The following is a 19813-nucleotide window of genomic DNA, read 5'->3' as shown; positions in this document are numbered from 1 at the left end:
AAATATTATTTTTTATTTGTTGTTATTTATCATTTGGTTTTGCAGTTTTAATAAATACAAAAGACGTTTGAAGGTTTCTGGTTTGCAGCTATCCCTTTGTAATCTAAATTATTTGGCTTTACCAAATTTTCTGCAGTGCACTTCAGATTTTCTACCTGATTTCATAATATTTGTGGTGTAATAATCTTTAGGAACAACAATTCAGTGACATAAATCTTGAGCTTTTTGAGTGAATGATTCAAGACATCAAAATATAACAAAATACTTTGAAAGAGGGGAGATTTTCTTATTTTAACATTTTTGTGTTAAAAGTTGATGATATTTACTAATGATAAAAATTCAGTTTGGATTATTATAGAATATATTAAATCTACAGTAAATAGATAAAAGGTTTTGGTTAATGTTAGTCACCTACAATTACTCAGATACCATGAAGCAGTAATGGGCCAAACTCTTGTCAGATTTTCAGTACATCATCCTCCTCAGTGTAAATGTACACAACATCTAATATTCAGTATGTTGAAACACATAATATGATGTTTAAAATAATTTATACAAGACAGAAAACATAATGAAACCATACTCTGTTTAGTGATGTTGACTGCGTTGCTGAACTCTCCTGATCCAGACTCACACCAGTACACTGCATCACTCTGCTGGTTACTGTTTATGCTGCATGTGGATCCAGTCATTGTGCCCCAGTAGGAGCAGTATGATGAGTATGACGGGTAGTCGTCCTCAGTAAACCTCCTCACTCTCCACTCAGTAGAGTTTCCCTCACAGCTCAGTGAGACAGAGTCAGAGGTGAAGTGTTGCACTCTGTCAGGACTCACTGTGAGAGACGCTGATGAATGAAAATCTGAAAAACAACATGTAATAAGGGGTCAAAGCAAACAGAGATCTTAAGATTTAAAATGCTACAATGCAAATATTCCTTTATTGCTGAGTATTAGTGCAAACATTAAAACAAGGTGCAGTGTTTTGGTGAAACTGGTTTCTATCTTGAAAACTTGCTACAATCTGAGTTTATTTTAAATTATAAACAACCAAGTGACTACAGCTGCTGTTGTCTGTAAAGTGGGAAACTACCTACTTTCACCTGCCATCTTTCAAAGATACAGAGGTGAGTATTTCAAACTGAAACGTGCTGCATTGTCTCTCTATACACAGTCAGTGTTTTCAATTGTAAAAAAATTACTACAAACAAAGTGAATCATAGGGAAATAAAACAACACTTTAAAACATCAGAGAACAGGTTAAATGTTAAAAGCTACTGCAAAAAGGTGCATCTTAAGCAGCGATTTAAACGTTTGTAGGGTCTGAGCAGCTTTAATATGCATGGGGAGGTTCCACTGCAAAGGCTCTATCCCCCTTATTTTTTAGCTTTGATTTTGGGACATCCAAGAGCAGCTGATTTGTTGACCTCAGTGTTCTAACTGGAGAATGGTGGCATAAGAGATCAGCCAGATAAGGTGGCGCCAGACCATTCAGGACCTTAAAAACAAGCAATAAAATCTTAACATTTATAGCCAGTGGAGGGAGGTCAAGACAGGCATTATGTGTTCAGGCTTTTTTGTTTTTGTTAAAAGACGAGCAGCTGCGTTTTGGACTAACTGGAGGTGATTTAAAGATTTCTGATGTAGACCCATGTTTAACGAATTACAATAATAGTAGTAACAGTAAGTAATAAAAGCATGGATGACTTTTTCAAGGTCTTTGGGAGGAAGAGAGGTGTAGCCCACATTAAAATACGATCAATAAAGATAGTTTATTAAAATGCATAAATAAGTAACTTATTAAAATGTTCACATGTAAGAATCTGTTTAAAAATAGTCTGACCAGAATTTAATGTATATTGTTAAAAATATGTGCCGTAGGAAATTGTAATGACGCTTCACCTTTAAGAGACTGTTGACCTGCGTTTGTACAGCGTGATGCAGAGAGCGGGAGGGAGAAATGGAGAAGAGAAGCAGAGAATAACGAGCAGGATACTAAAAAGTTAATTTAGAAGCTCACAAACAATACCTACCTGGTTGGCAATTCCTGAGCATGATATACAAGTAAACCACAACAATTTTGGTGAGTTTTGACTCTCTTATTGACGTCGTCAACGCTAAAAACACTAGCAGAAAGCTAACGACGTAACTGTGGGGAAAAGTGATAACCACGCTGTTTAACAGTTGACATATTTTGGTTGATTAAGAAAATGGGTATGAAAGTATAATGTGTTAAGTTGATAAATGTGAGTTGTATTTCATGTAATAGAGAGTGTGGTAAAAATGTGATTAAGGGCCTGGCGACAGGAGAAAAAAAATTACACAGCTCTGTCGCCAGCTCGAGGCTTAGAAAAACACCGTCAGTGGTGTCACGCTTCACAGTGATTGTATAAGCTTATGTACTTTATTTGCACAATCAGAATGATTTATCCATTTCATGACCTGTTGTACAGGTCAGGTTCCTGTTTTGAGCCGGACTTGGAGATTTGTCTGCTGTGTGTGGAGGACACACAGCAGAGAGAAAGATAAGAGAAGAGGAAGAAAGGGTGAGTTTTACTTACCGTTTGTAACCTATTGGGCTGTTCACTGGTTCTGATGTCTATTTCAATGTCTGTGTTTAACCTTCAGTAAACTGCTGGCTTTTGTGTTTAAAGTACCTGGTCTCTGGCTTAATTTGGTATTGTTGCCTCCACTCCATCTGAAGTTTAACTCCATCCAGGTTTTTACCTCCTTTAAGCAGTCTAACATACAGCAGACAAACATAACTCTTTGGTTATGGATTTCATAAGCAAGTAAATTTGGACATCATCAGCAAAACAGTGATATGAGATATTATGTTTCTGGAAAATGTAACCCGGTGGCAACATATACAGTGAAAAGAGGATGGGGCCCAGAATAAAGCCTTGAGGGACGCCTTAAGTGAGAGGAGCAGCTGATGAAGAGTGTTCAGCTAAATGAACAGAGAAGCTCCTATCAGTCAGGTATGACTGAAACCATTTCAGGACGGTACCTTTAATACCTACACAGTGTTCAAGGCGAGAGAAAAGGATTGTGTGATCCACAGTGTCAAAGGCGGCAGTCAGGTCTAGAAGCACCAGAACAGCAGAGTTACCTGAATCCACCGTTAAAAGGAGATCATTAAAAACCCTTACAAGTGCTGTTTCTGTACTATGACGTGGTTTAAAGCCAGACTGAAACTTCTCCTGGATGCCATGGTTGTCGAAGGGTAGTCTGTTCAGGACTATTCTCTCCAACACTTTCGAGAGAAAGGGAAGTTTGGAAATAGGCCTGAAGTTTGAGAGAATGTCATGATCCAGATTAGATTTTTTGATAAGAGGCTGCACTACAGCTGGGACACACCCTGCACTAATGGGGATATGTATTTATTAAAATAAGAATGCTGGACCTAGCAGTGTTAAAAACGTCCTTTAAAAGACGAGAGGGAAAAATATAGAACTATCTTAGATACAGGCTCAATCTGCTTAAAGACAGCTGAGTATGTAGGAGGAACTGAAGGGTCTGAAGCAGAGGAGGTTGGTAAAGATCTAAGGACAGAAATCTTTCCAATGAAAAATGTTTTAAAATCTTCACATAATGTAGGTGTGGGCACAATTTGAGCTGCATCGCTAGGATTTATAAGGGAGTTTAGATTTTTGAAGAGAACCTGGGGCCTATAATTATTGTTGGAGACAACTTTGGATATAAATTCAGTTTTAGCGATTTTTACGGCTCTCTGATAGCTTGCAAGGCAGTCTCTTATGGTGTTTTCAGACCAAAAGCGGACCGAGCGTTCGAGGTGGTGAATTTACATACAAGTCAATGCAAAGACACGTAGAGCTGCGATTTCCTGTCGAGGCGGCGCGAAGCAATGCGAAGGGGGCGGTGACGGCGACGCAAAGGCAAAGTGAAGGAATTCGCGTGAGTTGAAAATATTCAACTCAAGTGAAAAATTCATGACACTGTGTTGCGATAGCATATCAACATTGAGATTGTCCGTACGTCACCAACAGCTTCAGAGCGTTGAGAGGGCCAGGCAGAGTGGGCGACTGAAAATCTGCTGGCCAGCTGAGAGCTGCTAAACTTGGGCTAGAGGAGCAGGGAGCAGCGCTCCAGCTTTCGGACAAATAAACATCTGTTGTCAGACTGGATTATGCTCTGACAACTACGCCATTTGCTCGAGGGAGGAGCTCAGAGTAAACTGCTTTTATTAAATTAGCTTTTTACTTTAGTTTTTGGGATTACAACATTGATTTATCTTCACTCGAGCTTCTCAGCAGCTAGCATATCCGGTTCCAGTGTTGTTGGCGTCGTTTGGCACTACTTCATATTTATATGAAAACTGGACAAAAATGGACATTGCTGGGATAAAAGAACTGAAAAGAATTGAACTACCTGGTGAGTTCAGAAAACGTGTATATAATTTTATTCCAGCTATCATTGTACTTCACTGTGACCAAGTTAGCGTAGCATAGCCCTGATCGATCCGAACTCCATTCAGAAAACAAACATTTTAGAAGATGTTGTCCTGCAGTCTTGCTGACAGACCTGACAAAGCATGAATTCATATGTTTAACAAATCTGCGTCATGTTGTAGTTATTTCGGCATCAGTTTGATCCGTTTGCTATTGAATCAAAAGCAAAATGTTTACTTTGGGTTCATACATCTGTAGTAATGGCGAGTTGTTTATTCGCGTTGTCGCGTTATGTGAACACTCGATACGCGATAAAACCCCTGTGAGGAAAGCATTGCGTGGATTAAATTCGCGTTTGGTCTGAATGCCGCATTAGAATTTGTAGGGAGACCTGGAGCTGATCTTTTTTCCATTTCCTTTCAGCTTGTGTACAAGTACGCTTAAGAGAGCGGGTTGTGTTATTTAGCCATGGTTCTGAGGATGGCTTTGGGAGTTTAATTCTAAAAGGAGCAACAGAGTCCAGGATATCAGTGCAGGTGGAGCCAAAAGAGGAAATAGGCTCCTCAGCACTGAGACCACAGCCAACATCCAAGTTACAGAGTTTAGATTCTTTAAAAGCATTTGCAAACTGCAGCGTAGTTGATGGGTTGATCGCACGCTGACGACGAATAGGATGACAAGCTGCAATCCTGGAGCAGGGGATGGTAGCAGTGAACAGAAAAAACAGGTGATCAGATATACCGGTGTTACAGATTTCAATGATATGGACACATAGACCGTGTGACAGTACAAGGTCCAACGTGTGACCTTTTTCATGTGTTGGGCCGGTCACTGACTGATTGAATTAAGATTGAATGAGTCAGTAAGATTCATAAAATCTTTGGCCAAAGGATTGTTTTCACAGCATACGTAAATATTAAAATCACCAACAATAAGAAGACGATCATATTTTAACATAATCACCGCCAGAAATTCCGCAAAGTCAGTTATAAAATCCTTGTTGAACTTCGGAGGGCGATACAACGCGCACATCACAAGAAAAGGATGGTTGAACTCAAAAAGTTGCAGTTCGACGGTAGTGGCAGTGGAAAGTGGATTTACAGCTGCTAGACTTCCACCTCTCCCAGTGGTCTGTGGGGAGCTGAGAAATGTACAGTCAGGACGAAGAAGTTCTGAGAAAGCCAGGTGTCCGTCAAGAACATAAAATCCAACTCCCGAGAGGTGAAGAAGTCACTGAGTAGGAACGTCTTGTTTGCTAGTGATCTAGCGTTGATCGGGGCCATGCGAAGGACAAGCTTCTGCTGGCTGATGATGAAGCAAGTGGCCGAAGGTTCTTGTGGTTCATGCCGCCTCTACGAGCCTGCATCTGCCGGAGTACGGGAGCCTCGATCGATTTTGAGCGGGAGTAATAGGCTGGATCCACCGGCCTCTAAAATCCGATAAGTAGACAGCGGAGCGACGTTACGATCAATCACTCCAGAGACGTTACCATCCATCGCTTGATCGCAGCGGTGGACATCAGGCTTTGGATCTCACTAGTACACCTCCCCGATTTCCCCGTCTTCTAAGATGTTTCTTATGGGAATAGGCACTGGGAAAGCGCCACAGGCCTGTAGGTATACTGGTTAAGAATAATTAAGAAGGGAGGGAGATTTGAAGTTTGGTCTCCCAGATCCCATTTTAAAGGCAACGATTCCACTGAGGCTCGGATGTTGAGAAGAGCTTGGCGATCGTACACAAATAATTCCGAGACATCTCTGCATCATACACAGAAAAATAAAACGGCAGCAAAGAAAACGCTGAGCAGACGATTCGCCGCACATACTGGCTCACTTATTAGTCAAACCATCATCAACTGCTTGTCGCCTGGAGCCAATCCCAGCTGACATCGGGCGAAAGGTGGAGTACACCCTGGACAGTCCGCTAGTCTATCACAGGGCCACACACATTCACACCTAAGGACAATTTAGAGACACCAATTAACCTAGCCTGCATGTCTTTGGATGATGGGAGGAAGCCAGAGCACCCGGATGAACATGCAAACTCCACACGGAAAGACCGGGGTTTGAACCCACGACCTTCTTGCTGTGTGGCAACAGTGCTAACCACTGCACCACCGTGCCAAACCAGTTTCCTCTTATTTGTCTGAGTCTCTAGCTGTTTGTTCAACTTGTCCATTAACTTGCTGATTTCTTTGGTTTGTCATTTCCTGAATTTAACTCTTGTCTGTCTCACACCTACCTGACCGCTAACCAGGTGTCTTCTAACTACACGTCCTGCCTGTTGTGTCAGTAAAGTATAAGCAGTAAGATGAGCTTCAGTATCCAAAGTAAAAGTACTCATCGCAATAAAGAAATAAAGTTTCAGCAAAATGTCTCTCTTTGGTGTTTTTATGCTATCAGATGAATTAAAAAAGGAAGACAGAATAAAGATAGAAGAAAACAAGGAAATCCTCCCAGTCTAGTATGTAAAATCACCCAGTAAGGTGGAAAGCAGAAAGTTTGTCTTGATGCTGGTGAGAGAGGAAAGATCACAAGGTCACCACAATCAATACATTTCTTCTGTTGGGGGAGCATGAATGTACACAGCCAATTATTTGTCAGTATAAGTGTTAGTTTTAAAGATACTGTATGTTGGTCACAGACAGAAAGTGGATGAACCGAGGTGAAGACAAAACATCTTGAGAGAAGCACAGACAGAAACAAACTGACCTGCAAACCAGACAAACTTTGGTTCACTGTAAGAAGTGTAATTCACTGGATCTCCTCTTCCAGCTCTGCACTTATATCCTGCTGTGTGTGTCTGTCCATGAACGATGTAGGAATCCTGTTCAGTCCCGTTGCTGCTGCCAGGTAACAGCTCATGGCTGTAGGAGTAGTCTGAATGTTTGGGAACAGCCTTAAACCAGAAGAACCTCCATCCTGCAGATGGATCTTTAACTCTGCAGCTCAGAGTTACTGAGGCTCCAGGACTCAGCCAGGATGGAGACACAGTGAGGACAGGCTGGGGTCTATCTGTTGGAGAGGGATTTTAAGAAAGAAATTATTTCAGACCAGTTTGGTTGCAGAGTCACAGCCTTGTTTGTGACTGTTCATGTTCACGAACTCCAGTAAGGATACAAAAGTGTTAAATATGCATCAAAACATAATGTCTTCATCAATTATGTTTACAAAAATTGGCTTTAAATTCAGTTTCAAAATCAAATGTCAAACTCACTAATTTTGTTGATGCTGACTGGATCACTGTGCTCTGTGTAGTAAACTGGGTCTCCTCTTCCTCCTCTGCACCAGTAGAGTCCTCCCTGTGAGACACTGATTTGTCCATCTGAGATGAAGACAGCATCTTGTGTGTTCAGGGGTTCAGAGGTTTTCTCTCCTCTGTACCAGAAGTATTTCCAACCAGATGACAGGTTCACAGAGCAGCTCAGGGTCACACTGCCCCCTGCTGGAAAGTCTCTCCTGTCAGCGCTCAGTTCAGCCTTTGGTCTCTTTGCTGTTTGATTTAGAACAAAGACATAAAACAAGGAAATTACTGTCTGTGCAGCCCCACAGGCAAGAAATACATTCAGTTTTGGTCAAGTTTTAAACCTCTCTCTCTTTTCCTGTGTTTCTTGTGTTTATCTCTACTGAAACTATCCATGAGAACAATTCACCAAATTTGCAAGATGAAATATTTTCCTCATTTTGACACAGCAATCAAAACAAACATCATACTTTGGCATTTCATTACCACTACAAACTACCACTTTATTGAATTTTGATTACATTTCATTCACAGTCAACATGAGCAAGAGGAAAGGAGAAAATAGGTTAAGTTAAAGCTTGAAATGGTAAGAATTAGGAAGAAGTAATGATGCCGCCTGTATTTTATGATAGTGTCTTTGTTACTGTGTGACCTGAAGAGAGCGACATAATTGTTGTTGTTTTCTGTTGCGTTATTTAGATTTTACATTTTCATTACAGATGACAGACGGTCCAACTTACATGATACGGTCAATTTGATGACATCACTCCACTCTGTTGAGGAATATGAGTCTCTTCTACCCTTACAGCTGTAGTCTCCACTGTGGGACACAGTAGCTCTGATGATCCTGTATTCATTGTATGTTGTAGGTCTGTTTAATTTGGCTGGTGTCCATTCATACGTCCATTTAGTGTTTCCTCCTCCCTGGATCTCACATCTGACAGTGAACGTCTCACCACTGAAGATCTGAGTCCAGTTGGGTTGGAGAGTCACAACAGCCCTGTTGGACACTGTTTACACAAAAAATACCCAGTTAGGATACAAAAATAAAAGAAGAAAGGATACAAATGGTGAATCTACATCAAAACGTAATTCATTTATTAATTAAAAAGCTATGGATACAACATTTTTTACATTATTTTAAAAAATTATGGAAGCACATTGCATTCAGCAAAGAAAAAAAAATCAGACACCTTATCTCGTAATTACGAAAACAGATGTTATAATGATGAGATCAGGAACTCCTAATTATCATAAAGTTAAGGAAGGCTAGTTAGACTATCAGTCATCGCTGACCTACAGTGAAAGACAATGATTGAGATCGTGGATTTAATCTACTTTTCCCCGTTTTTCTCTATGAGACTCTGGGAAATATTGATGTCACTTAATGTGGATGGCATTAATATCAGTATGTCAACATTGCGGTAACATCGTGTTACAGCAGATTTCAAAATAAAAGTGAACCTCTGGTGAACATAATGTAATATTAAATGTGTGTGGCAGAAATTAAGATGAAATAATGAAATAAATAAATGATTAAGACTACACAAATTTTTGAAAAATGTCTGACATTTTCACTGAATTTTCTCTGAATTCAGATTAATGTTTAAAGAAATCCTCCTGTTTCCACTGACTTATTTCACTTTACAGTGACGTGTGAGTGTCCCTCAGTCAATACCAGAGCTATCTGATGTAGGAAAGATTACGCCCTAATCTTTTCTTTTTATTGGCTGCTCTGAGATATGTATTTTTCTTTGCACAATGGTGTACGAGAGTTTCAGATCTATGACAAATACTCACATGGAATAGCCTTCATTTCTCAGAACAATAATAGACTGACAAGTTTCAGAATAAAGTTCTTTGTTTCTGGCCATTTTGAGCCTGTAATGGAACAATTGCTGATGCTTCAGACACTCAACTAGTCTAAAGAAGGCCAGTTTTATTGCTTCTTTAATCAACACAACAGTTTTTAAGCTGTGCTACCATGGCTGCAAAATGTCTTTCTAATGATCAGTTAGACTTATAAAATGATAAACTTGCATTAGTAAAAACAACGTGCCATTTGGGCTGATGTTTGCTGATAATGGGCCTTTGTAGATATTCCATTACAAATCATCCGTTTGCAGCAACTAGAGTCATTTACAACATTAACAATGTCTACACTGTGTTTCTGATCAGCTGATCAATAAACAATGTGCCTTTCCTTTGAAAACAAGAACATATCCAAGTGACATATATATTGTTTAAAAGTGTGTGTACATTTTGAAATTCACCATAAGCCTCTACAGTCATCACTTTCTCTCTGAAGTGAAATATAAGCTTTAATTTTGAAATCCTACATCAGATAGCTCTGCTATTGACTGAGGGACGCTGTGGTGGTCTGCAATCACTCTGAAGTGAAATGATTCAGTGGAAACAGGTTTTCTTTTAACATCAAAGTGAATTTAGAGAAAATTCAGTTAAAATATTAAACATTTTTTAGATACTCTTGTAGTCTTAATCATTTATTCTTTATTTAGATATTTAATTTAGTCTTTCATTCCTGCCACACCCGTTGAATATTACAATATGTTCACTAGAAGCTCACTTTTATTTGTAAAATCTGCTGTAACGTGATGTTACCATAATGCCTAGTAAATACCAACTTCACGCATCACAAAACAAAGCGTAGCTCTCTTGACCACAGTCAATGTTGACATACAAATATTAATGCCATCCACATTAAGTAACATCAATATTTCCCAGTGACTCATATAGAGAAATAAATAAAAGAAGATTAAATTCAGTAGTGCAATCATTGTCCACTTCTCCTGTAGTGTAGTTCAGCAATTCTGGTAATTACGTGATAAGGTGTCTACATTTTTTTTCCTAGGTGAATGCAATGCACTTGCATAAAAAAACAAATGTCAAACTCACTAATTTTGTTGATGCTGACTGCATCACTGTCCTCTGTGTAGTAAACTGGGTCTCCTCTTCCTCCTCTGCACCAGTAGAGTCCTCCCTGTGAGACACTGATTTGTCCATCTGAGATGAAGACAGCATCATTTGTGGTCAGAGGTTTATAAGTTTTCTTTCCTCTGTACCAGAAGTATTTCCAACCAGATGACGGGTTCACAGAGCAGCTCAGGGTCACACTGCCCCCTGCTGGAAAGTCTCTCCTGTCAGCGCTCAGTTCAGCCTTTGGTCTCTGTGCTGTTTGATTTAGAACAAAGACATAAAACAAGGAAATTACTGTCTGTGCAGCCCCACGGGCAAGAAATACATTCAGTTTTAGTCCAGTTTTAAACCTCTCTCTCTTTTCCTGTGTTTATCTCAACTGAAACTATCCAGGAGAACAATTCACCAAATTAGCAAGATGAAATATTTTGACACAGCAATCAAAACAAACATCAATATTTCACTAGAAACTACTACTTTATTGAATTTAGATTACATTTCATTCACAGTCAACATGAGCAAGAGGAAAGGAGATCTTTGCTAAAAATAGAGAAACTTAAAACTTGAAATGATGAGAATTAGGAATAAGTAATGATAATGCCTCCTGTATTTTATGGTAGTGTCTTTGGTTCTGGTTCAGCATTGTGAATGTGGGTCTGTGACTGAGCGAAAATGATGGTCTGCTGTTGTGCGTGTGTGCAGGTCTGACTTGCTGGCAGTTTTGCTGTAGAGGGTGACCTCCAGGGGTGGACTGGTAATCTGGCGCTAATATAAGATATTTATTCATATAACTGTATAACTGTTGCCAACGACCGGCCCATAAAGCACAGACAGCAGCACATTGGTTCATTTGTCTACAGGCCTAGTGACACTGGGCTGGCCCACATCTGTGACTAGCACCCACTCCCTCCCCCTCTGCCCTCGGTTTCTTGTGTCAGTAAAAGGGGAAGTTGCGGGCAAAAGAAATAAAAATAAATCTTGAGACTGATGCCACCAAACGTGCCTAAATAACGGATAAGTTTGCTACCGGGGCTTCAGTAGCTTCAACGTCCGCTGGACAGCGAAGCAGAGGGAGAGAGTCACCGTGACAGGGCCGAGGGACAGAGTGAGCAGGAGGGGAGTGGAGGTGAAGCGGTTAGCGTGGAATGGCTTAACAGGGACCTGCAGGGAGGATGAATAATGAACGAATATAACTTAATGAAGCATGCTGTTGTGTTTTGATTCTTTGATTTAAGATACAGCATGTGTTGCTCAAGTTTTCAGGCTCTTTCTCAGGTTTTGCACAAATGTAGAAACTCATTCATAAAATAAAATTATTATATAAAATGTCATTGCATAATAATTGGCTACAGAGCTACTGAATGATACATTTGTGACCTTTGACAAAACCTGTGTTTCAGTGTTGAAGAGTTTCACGATCTTGTCACGATTCATTTTCTTGTTGGTTTTCAAGACTGTTTTGCAAGAGGTGGTTTTCTTTCCAGGTTTGACTCTTTGCACCCCGGGGCTGACTCAGCTAATAAAGGACAGCTGGCAGCACGGCTAACCAAACTAACTAGCTACAGACACAGTTGGCGGTTTAGCAAAAAGTAAATGATGTAAATCACCTCGGTAATATATTCCCTGTTGGTCTCTGTGTTCAGTCCCGTTCATGCCGCTCTATCCTGCCTGAAACCTTGCAGTGCTTCACTAACAGGTGTAACGTTAAACACAAAACACTCCCCTGGTGCTGCCAGTCCGGGCTGAGTCAGCTATGACCACTAAGCTAACTGAGCTAATTATATAACAGCAGCTAGTTAGCCACGGTCACCGGTAACTATAGCAACAAGTAACTTTCTGTTCATCAGCAAACTCCGTAAATCCCAGAGAGTTAAGGCAGAGCAGCGGGGCACACGGGGAACTTTGATGTTTACGAGGCCCAACAGTTACAGTGTTTCCTTTGTAGACAGCGGAGGACGCAGGCAGCTGACTTGCGATGTTGAACTGCGTGTATGAGCCACAGAAACTGAGCACGATCTCTCTGAAAAGGCAGATCGTGGAAACAGCGGCGCCACCAGAAACTTTGGGCCCATGACAAAAGATGTAATTGGCCCCCTCTGCGTAGCTGTTGTCACCACATCTCTAGGACCTAACTGTCCCGTCAAAAGCTTTACATAACTCGAGTTAAAGGCTTGCAAATGTCTTGTTTCTTGTAGTTCAACACTAGTGCTGGCACAATATTTACTGCTGGTGATTTGTACATGCAAGTCTGCAAACAGTATGCAGTTCACTATTTGATGCAAGATTAAAAGCCACCATAAAAATGTCCTTATGGCAATCTTTGAACGGTCATTTAACAGCCATAATTAAATCTAAATGAACGTATCAAACTGGATTTTTTAAATATTGTCTGTAAATTACAGGTGAGCTACTCACTGTTTCCAACTGTCCAGCATCCAGTACAGACAGGAGGTTGTTTTTATTTTATCTCATAATGATCATTATGTGAGAAAATAATTTGTGTTTGAATTTATGTCATTAATAAATATTTCATTTTCTTTTTATTATGATAAAAAGAGCAAGAGAGACAGAGAAATCCCCACAGACTCCCTGGCATGATGCTAACTGGCCTGTCATTCACACAGTGCTGCTCACCTTCTTCACTGGGACAGGGAGGCTACAGTTATGGGGAGACTGGGCTGCTGCTGACTCATCTGTTGTTAGTCTGCTAAAAGGGGCAGGGACAATGATTCAATATGAATCTTTTGCTAAACGTTTCCCTGCACACTGATTAAATGTTGATGAAATATAGGCTAACACTAGTCTGCAGCTAGCTAGATTATTTCACTGTGGACATCAAGCCAACAGGTTAATATAACTCACAGACTAAAGGCTGCCAACCTTTCTTAGTGAAAAACTGGGTTACAGATTGACATCCTTTCTTTTGTCTTTCTTCTCTCGTTTTTTCTCTTTTCTTTTTTGAAAACCAGATTTTGATTTACTAGGCAACATTGTGATCACTGTGTTTCTGACTGCATCTAAACACTAATCACAGTGCACTGAGGCAGGACCGAACCATTTCATGCAGATACATGATGGTTTATATAAATATAATGTGACATTAGTTTTTACCTATTTTTGGGGCCCCTGTCAGTCAGGGGCCCTTGGAATTGTCCTACCTTTTCCCCACTTCATGGCGCCCCTGCGTGGAGACATTTTATGGTTCACAATCAAACATCGTAATATTTCCCAACCCTAGTTACAAACATCCCCTTCACATACAACTACGGACTTTCTTGATTTTAATATTTTACAGAGTGCTCTATGTGGTCTGGGACCACCCAGCCTGCACTCCAGGGTCACCAGCACTAATTTATCAGCACTGTGACCAGCACTCCTCATTCACATGTCGTTCACATGTTGTTCACGTGTTGCCATGTGTATCGGCACTCAATCTTTCCCATACTCTGTCTCAGCAGCAGAGCGTGTAGCCTGCCCCACGTTAATGACTTATTTTTAATATGTCCTTTTTGTGATTCTACTACCTTCTTCACAGCTCTCTGTAAAACAGTTTTGTTCCATAGTCTGTAAGACTGCACATCCCACTGGGAGCATTTCAGAATAAGATCATTTTGCCTACCTGATTTTACTGACATGTTTAGATTTAGTGGATTTGGTGATTAGTGTTTGCTTTGCTAGTGTGTGCTCCTACAATGGTTAAGAAGGCTAGTTAAATGGTTTCTTTTTTGTCTGTTTTAACTGTGTTTGAGTCTGCACAGGTTGTTTTATTTTGAAAATCAACTGGATTCTTTATGCCGTTTCTGTTTCCGACTTCCTGCCCGGTTCATCTGCTCTGTGCTGCTTGACGCGGCTTCTCAAAAATAGACTGGCTGCCTATTCTCCACAGAGCAGAGCGCAGAGACGCTTCTGGGACGCACTGCAAGGCTTCTGGTGTGAGCACAAGCATTGACTAGAATGGCCAGACTCTGAAGCCGCGCCGCAGACAGGCTCAGTGGACTTTCAGAGCGAGTCCAACATCATGTAGCAGGTAGCAGGTGGGCCCCACTGTGCTGAGAGTCTAGCTCCGCCCCGAGTAACGTGTAACTGCCCAACATTGTGTGAATACATCAAATTTTACTACATCTCGAAGCCCCCCCCACACACACACACAAACAAAACAACAACACACAGTTTGTCGCTGACTTGGCTGATAGTTCAAATCATGACATCTTCACAATGAATCAGTGCAGTCCAACTTACCCGACACTCTCAGCATGAAGAGATCACTCCACTCTGTTGAATATAATTGGGTTTTTTTGTGTTCACCCATACACCAGTAGTTCCCACCACTGTTAACAGTAGCGCTGATAACTCCGTATGTGTGTTTTGTCACTGTGTCTGAGTGGGGTGTTGACCACTTATACTCCCACTCAGTGTCTCCTCCATCCTTGATCTCACATCTCAGAGTGATCTTCTCTCCTCTGTATATCTCAGGCCAGCTGGTTTGCAGAGTCACAACAGCCCTGTTTGTGACTGTCCATGATCAAAAGGCCCCCAACACAAAAATTAGAAAAGGTTTAACATTAAACACAATGTTTTAGTGTTAATCATTCTTCAGTCTTAATCATTACACCTAAACACACAATGTATTATTTCTGCATTTGTTTTTCCACATCATATTGAAAAATAGCCTTTTTGTTCTTTACCGACTGCATCACTGTCCTCTGTGTAGTAAACTGGGTCTCCTCTTCCTCCTCTGCACCAGTAGAGTCCTCCCTGTGAGACACTGATTGGTCCATCTGAGATGAAGACAGCATCTTGTGTGTTCAGGGGTTCAGAGGTTTTCTCTCCTCTGTACCAGAAGTATTTCCAACCAGATGACGGGTTCACAGAGCAGCTCAGGGTCACACTGCCCCCTGCTGGAATAGTTCTCCTGAAAGCTCTCAGTTCAGCCTTTGGTCTCTGTGCTGTTTGATTTAGAAGAATGACATAAAAAAGCAAATTAATTAATTACTGTATCTACTACTACTCTCTCCAATTTAAATAGTGTAGCACATAAAGGCAAGAAATACTCAAATTAAGAGACTTGTTGAATTAAGAGATGTAGGAGCCATACACTGGGTTTGTTTAGGTTTTTATTAGGTTTCCTCTCTTTTTCTTTGCACTGTAGTGTACATGCACACGCATCGTGACGTCATCGGTTACTGTGGGTGTGACCGGGGGCGTGGTGTCTGTATTAATGTGTGTGTGCTCACCTGTGGGGAAGCTTGGGTTTTGATCATGGCTGCAGGGTGAGCATGGGGAAAAATTTCTGTTGACCGTTACCATCGTCGTCATCATTACTAACATCTTTCACTGATGTCTCTGAGGTACCTTTGCACTGCCTACAACATGCATCACTCAAAGTAAGTGATTGGTTTTCTATATATGTGAAATAGCGTAATAAAGAGACTCAATATGTTACAATGGTTCAGCGTGACGCGTCTTCAGTGTAAATCCTCATGTTCCAGCCTGCTGCTGCGTTTTAGTTGTTTTGGTGGGTCTGGTTTGTTTGTTTTAGTGGTATACGCCGCAATAAGAGATGTGTTGCTGAAGTCTTCAGACTGTTTTGCAGAAGGCTAGAAACTCTGTGAATTTACGTAAGCCCAGACGATCGATTTTCGCCTCAAAATGCAAATGAGAAATCATGGACGATCAAATTATTTTGTCACCCTATGCATGCCAGACACCTCCGTGTGCTAGGAGGCTCAACTAGCATCTCAAACCGACCACACCAAACACACAAACACCAAGCATCTACACAAACTTATATCACAACATAAATCACTCTGTAATCACTGTACATGGCTGCACAAGTTGCCTTCCACATATCTCTCCTCTCATCCCACACCGCAGTCCGGCCACTCTAAAGAAAGCTTAGCTTCAGCTCTGTTCAGTTGTGTAACTCAAATCATTCAACTGACATAGTTATTAGGCGACTAATAATAACAACACACCAATATACATTTACAGTTACAACTGCTGACTTAACTTTGTTGTTTTAGCTGTATTCAGTCCAAAAACAGCAGTTTTTCTGTGTCAATAGAGACCTTCCTCACCATCTTGGTGATCAATGAGCTCTTTAGGTTTTGTTTCTCTCGTCAGATTGAAGGAGAGAAGAAGAGCTGCTTTGGGGGAGGCGGTCTTTATTGGCCTCTACTGGCCCATAGGAGCTACACAGATATGCAGAATACCAATCGATTTGTCTGCTCAATACGAAGAGAAAGAGCCCATTTAGCCCTGTAGGATGTTCAACGTGTGCGCCTGTAAAGAACGGGAGTACTTTTTGTCGCAGGAATGATGATCAATATTCACTGTTTCAATCAATATTTCAATGTTTTGGGAGCTTTATGTTATTTGGAACATGGTTGTGGGGAATAGTGTTTTGAAGAAAACTCCCAATAGAACGAATGAACATATAAACAGTAAATATGCCCAAAACATGGACATTCACCTGGTATTTTTTTGAAAAATTGTGTAATAACTGTTGCATATTAGTTTCTTTTCATCAAATTTACAGTTACAGGTGTATTCTAGGTGTATTAGAATAAATTCAGTTGCATTATAATCAGTTGGATGATGGTTTTTTGCATCAAAAATATAGCTTTTTATCAGGCGAGGATGAAAATATCATATTTTCCTTTATTGCATCTCTATTTACTCTTTAATAGAAAAGGTTCGTTTACAGTTGATCCATATTTCTTAGCTTCTAACCTGTTAAAAGAGACCAGAATTATACATCTCGGCCTAATGGTTGAGGAGTTATTACTTATTTATTTTCAGTATATTATTTTAGGTGTTTTTCCTGAAAATGGGTGGCAGTTATCTTAATAAAACAAAATAAATACATAAAAAAGCAATTACATGTTAATATTATGCTGCACTACTGAATGCTACATTTGTGCCTTAGATAAATCCTATATTTAAGTGTTGAAGAGTGAAGTTTAACACTTTCACTGTGTTTTTTTCTGGAAGACAACTGTATCATACATCCGATCTACTGATCTTATTATCTGGACTCACTGATCCTTTGCAGGGTCACAGGGAGCTGGAGTCTATCCCAGCTCACATTGTGTGACAGCAGAGGTAAACCTGGACAGACTGTCAGTCAACACAGACAATCATTCACACTAACACCTACAGGCAATGTAGACTCGCCAATTAGGAGATTAATCTGAACTAACATAACCTGTGAGTTAACTCAGCCAGTTGGCCAAAGGTTAGGTTCACACCCAGAACCTTCTTGCTGTGGTGAACAGTGTTAAACTGCACCATCGTTACACCTATAAGTTACTTGATATTTGTTGTTCATTCCTGTACATTTCCCTGTGAATGATTATATTTTAAAAGCTGCAGTACTCTGATTACTGGCTCCTTTTCACTTATTTTGTTCACACATGAAAAAACAAACATCATTTGTTACTGTGTGACCTGAAGAGAGCGACATAATTGTTGGAGAAATATGAGTTTTCTGTTGCGTTATTTAGATTTTACATTTTCATTACAGATGACAGACGGTCCAACTTACATGATACCGTCAGTGTGATGACATCACTCCACTCTGTTGAGGAATATGAGTCTCTTCTACCCTTACAGCTGTAGTCTCCACTGTGGGACACAGTAGCTCTGCTGATCCTGTATTCATTGTCTGTTGGAGGTCTGTTTAATTTGGCTGGTGTCCATTCATACGTCCATTTAGTGTCTCCTCCTGCCTGGATCTCACATCTGACAGTGAACGTCTCACCACTGAAGATCTGAAGCCAGTTGGGTTGGAGAGTCACAACGGCCCTGTTGGACACTGTTTACACAAAAAATACCCAGTTAGGATACAAAAATAAAAGAGGAAAGGATACAAATGGTAAATCTACATCAAAACATAATTGATTTATTAATTAATAACTATGGATACAACATTTTTTTACATTATGTTAAAAGATTATGGAAGCGCATTGCATTCAGCAAAGAAATAAAAAAATATTATTTCATAATTACGAGATAAGATGTTATAATGATGAGATCAGGATCTCCTAATTATCAGGATGTTAAGGAAGGCTAGTTCGGCTATCAGTCATCGCTGACCTACAGTGAAAGACAATGATTGAGCTCGTGGATTTAACCTTCTTTTTTTCCTTTTCTGTATGAGACTCTGGGAAATATTGATGTCACTTAATGTAGATCGCATGAATATTAGTATGTCAACATTGCAGTAACATCGTGTCACATCAGATTTAAAAATAAAAGTGAGCTTCTGGTGAATATAATGTAATATTCAATATGTGGCAGAAATGAAAGATTAAATAAATAAATAATGAAATAAATAAATGATTAAGACTACACAAATTTTGGAAAAATGTCCATTACATTTATCTACATTTTCACTGAATTTTCTCTGAATTCAGATTGGTGTTTAAAGAAACCCTCCTGTTTCCACTGACTTATTTCTAGGGCTGGGCATGCATTAATTAATTAATTAATTAACGCCGTCAATTATTATTTTGAAGTCCGTTGCTCACTGGCTCTGAATACACGTAGGCCTACAGTCAAACCATGGGTCACAGGAGAGGTAGGATGTTGATCAGCCTGCAAATAACCCTCACAAACAAGCAGCGGAGAGGTTCGGCAGGTTCACTCAGGTGAACAGACAGGGAGACAGCACTCCGCGAGTGAACGGCAGGCGCTCTATGGATTGTAACCATGGCAACGGCTTCTGTGCGCTACACAGCCGTAGCCTTTTTAACTTAAATTAAAATTATACATAAGCTAACTTTACCTGATAGGCCTGCATTTAGTTTTGCGGGGACTCTCTGCCATGTGAATTCCCTCCTGTTGATGTCCTGATAACTATTTAGATTCTGGAAATTCATAAACAGCGAGGATCAGTCTCTCTTCCAGTGATTGGTGCTGCGCGTCACGAACAAAAAGTTCAAGACAATTCAACTTCGGCAGCAGGCGGGCGTGTGCGTGAGGCGAGCACGACCGCAACAGTTTCACAGGAACACACCTAGTACAGCTTGTGCTGGACCACTTCACCGCACTGTAACAGGGAAACTTGCTACTGAACATAGACTGTTTCTGCTGATACCTGCTCAGAAAAAAATCCCATGAAAACTGGACTCTGATGGTAACTTGTTTTAACAGGCTAGATAAAAGGTAACGCCCTGGCAGTGGCAAATAGCTTTGGTTTAAAATTTGAGAAGTTGAGATTTA

At 40.4% G+C, this 19813-nt stretch overlaps 1 protein-coding gene across 1 annotated transcript in view; it reads right to left on the bottom strand.

The window, feature by feature from the left end:
• Positions 1-19813, bottom strand: part of LOC123979848 (obscurin-like) — a 36464-nt gene that overhangs the window by 4685 nt on the left and 11966 nt on the right. Inside the window, exons 11-19 of the mRNA XM_046063959.1 lie at positions 18135-18404; positions 15274-15534; positions 14828-15100; positions 10568-10843; positions 8392-8661; positions 7625-7900; positions 7120-7422; positions 2654-2737; positions 584-859 (exon numbers count right to left, since the gene is read on the bottom strand). Of these exons, the coding sequence (XP_045919915.1) occupies positions 584-859; positions 2654-2737; positions 7120-7422; positions 7625-7900; positions 8392-8661; positions 10568-10843; positions 14828-15100; positions 15274-15534; positions 18135-18404 (2289 nt within the window). The remainder of the gene's footprint in view (positions 1-583; positions 860-2653; positions 2738-7119; positions 7423-7624; positions 7901-8391; positions 8662-10567; positions 10844-14827; positions 15101-15273; positions 15535-18134; positions 18405-19813) is intronic.

This window comes from Micropterus dolomieu, linkage group LG12, assembly GCF_021292245.1.
Source record: "Micropterus dolomieu isolate WLL.071019.BEF.003 ecotype Adirondacks linkage group LG12, ASM2129224v1, whole genome shotgun sequence".
NCBI classification, from domain to species: domain Eukaryota; kingdom Metazoa; phylum Chordata; class Actinopteri; order Centrarchiformes; family Centrarchidae; genus Micropterus; species Micropterus dolomieu.
This window is presented reverse-complemented; position numbering and strand designations above follow the sequence as displayed.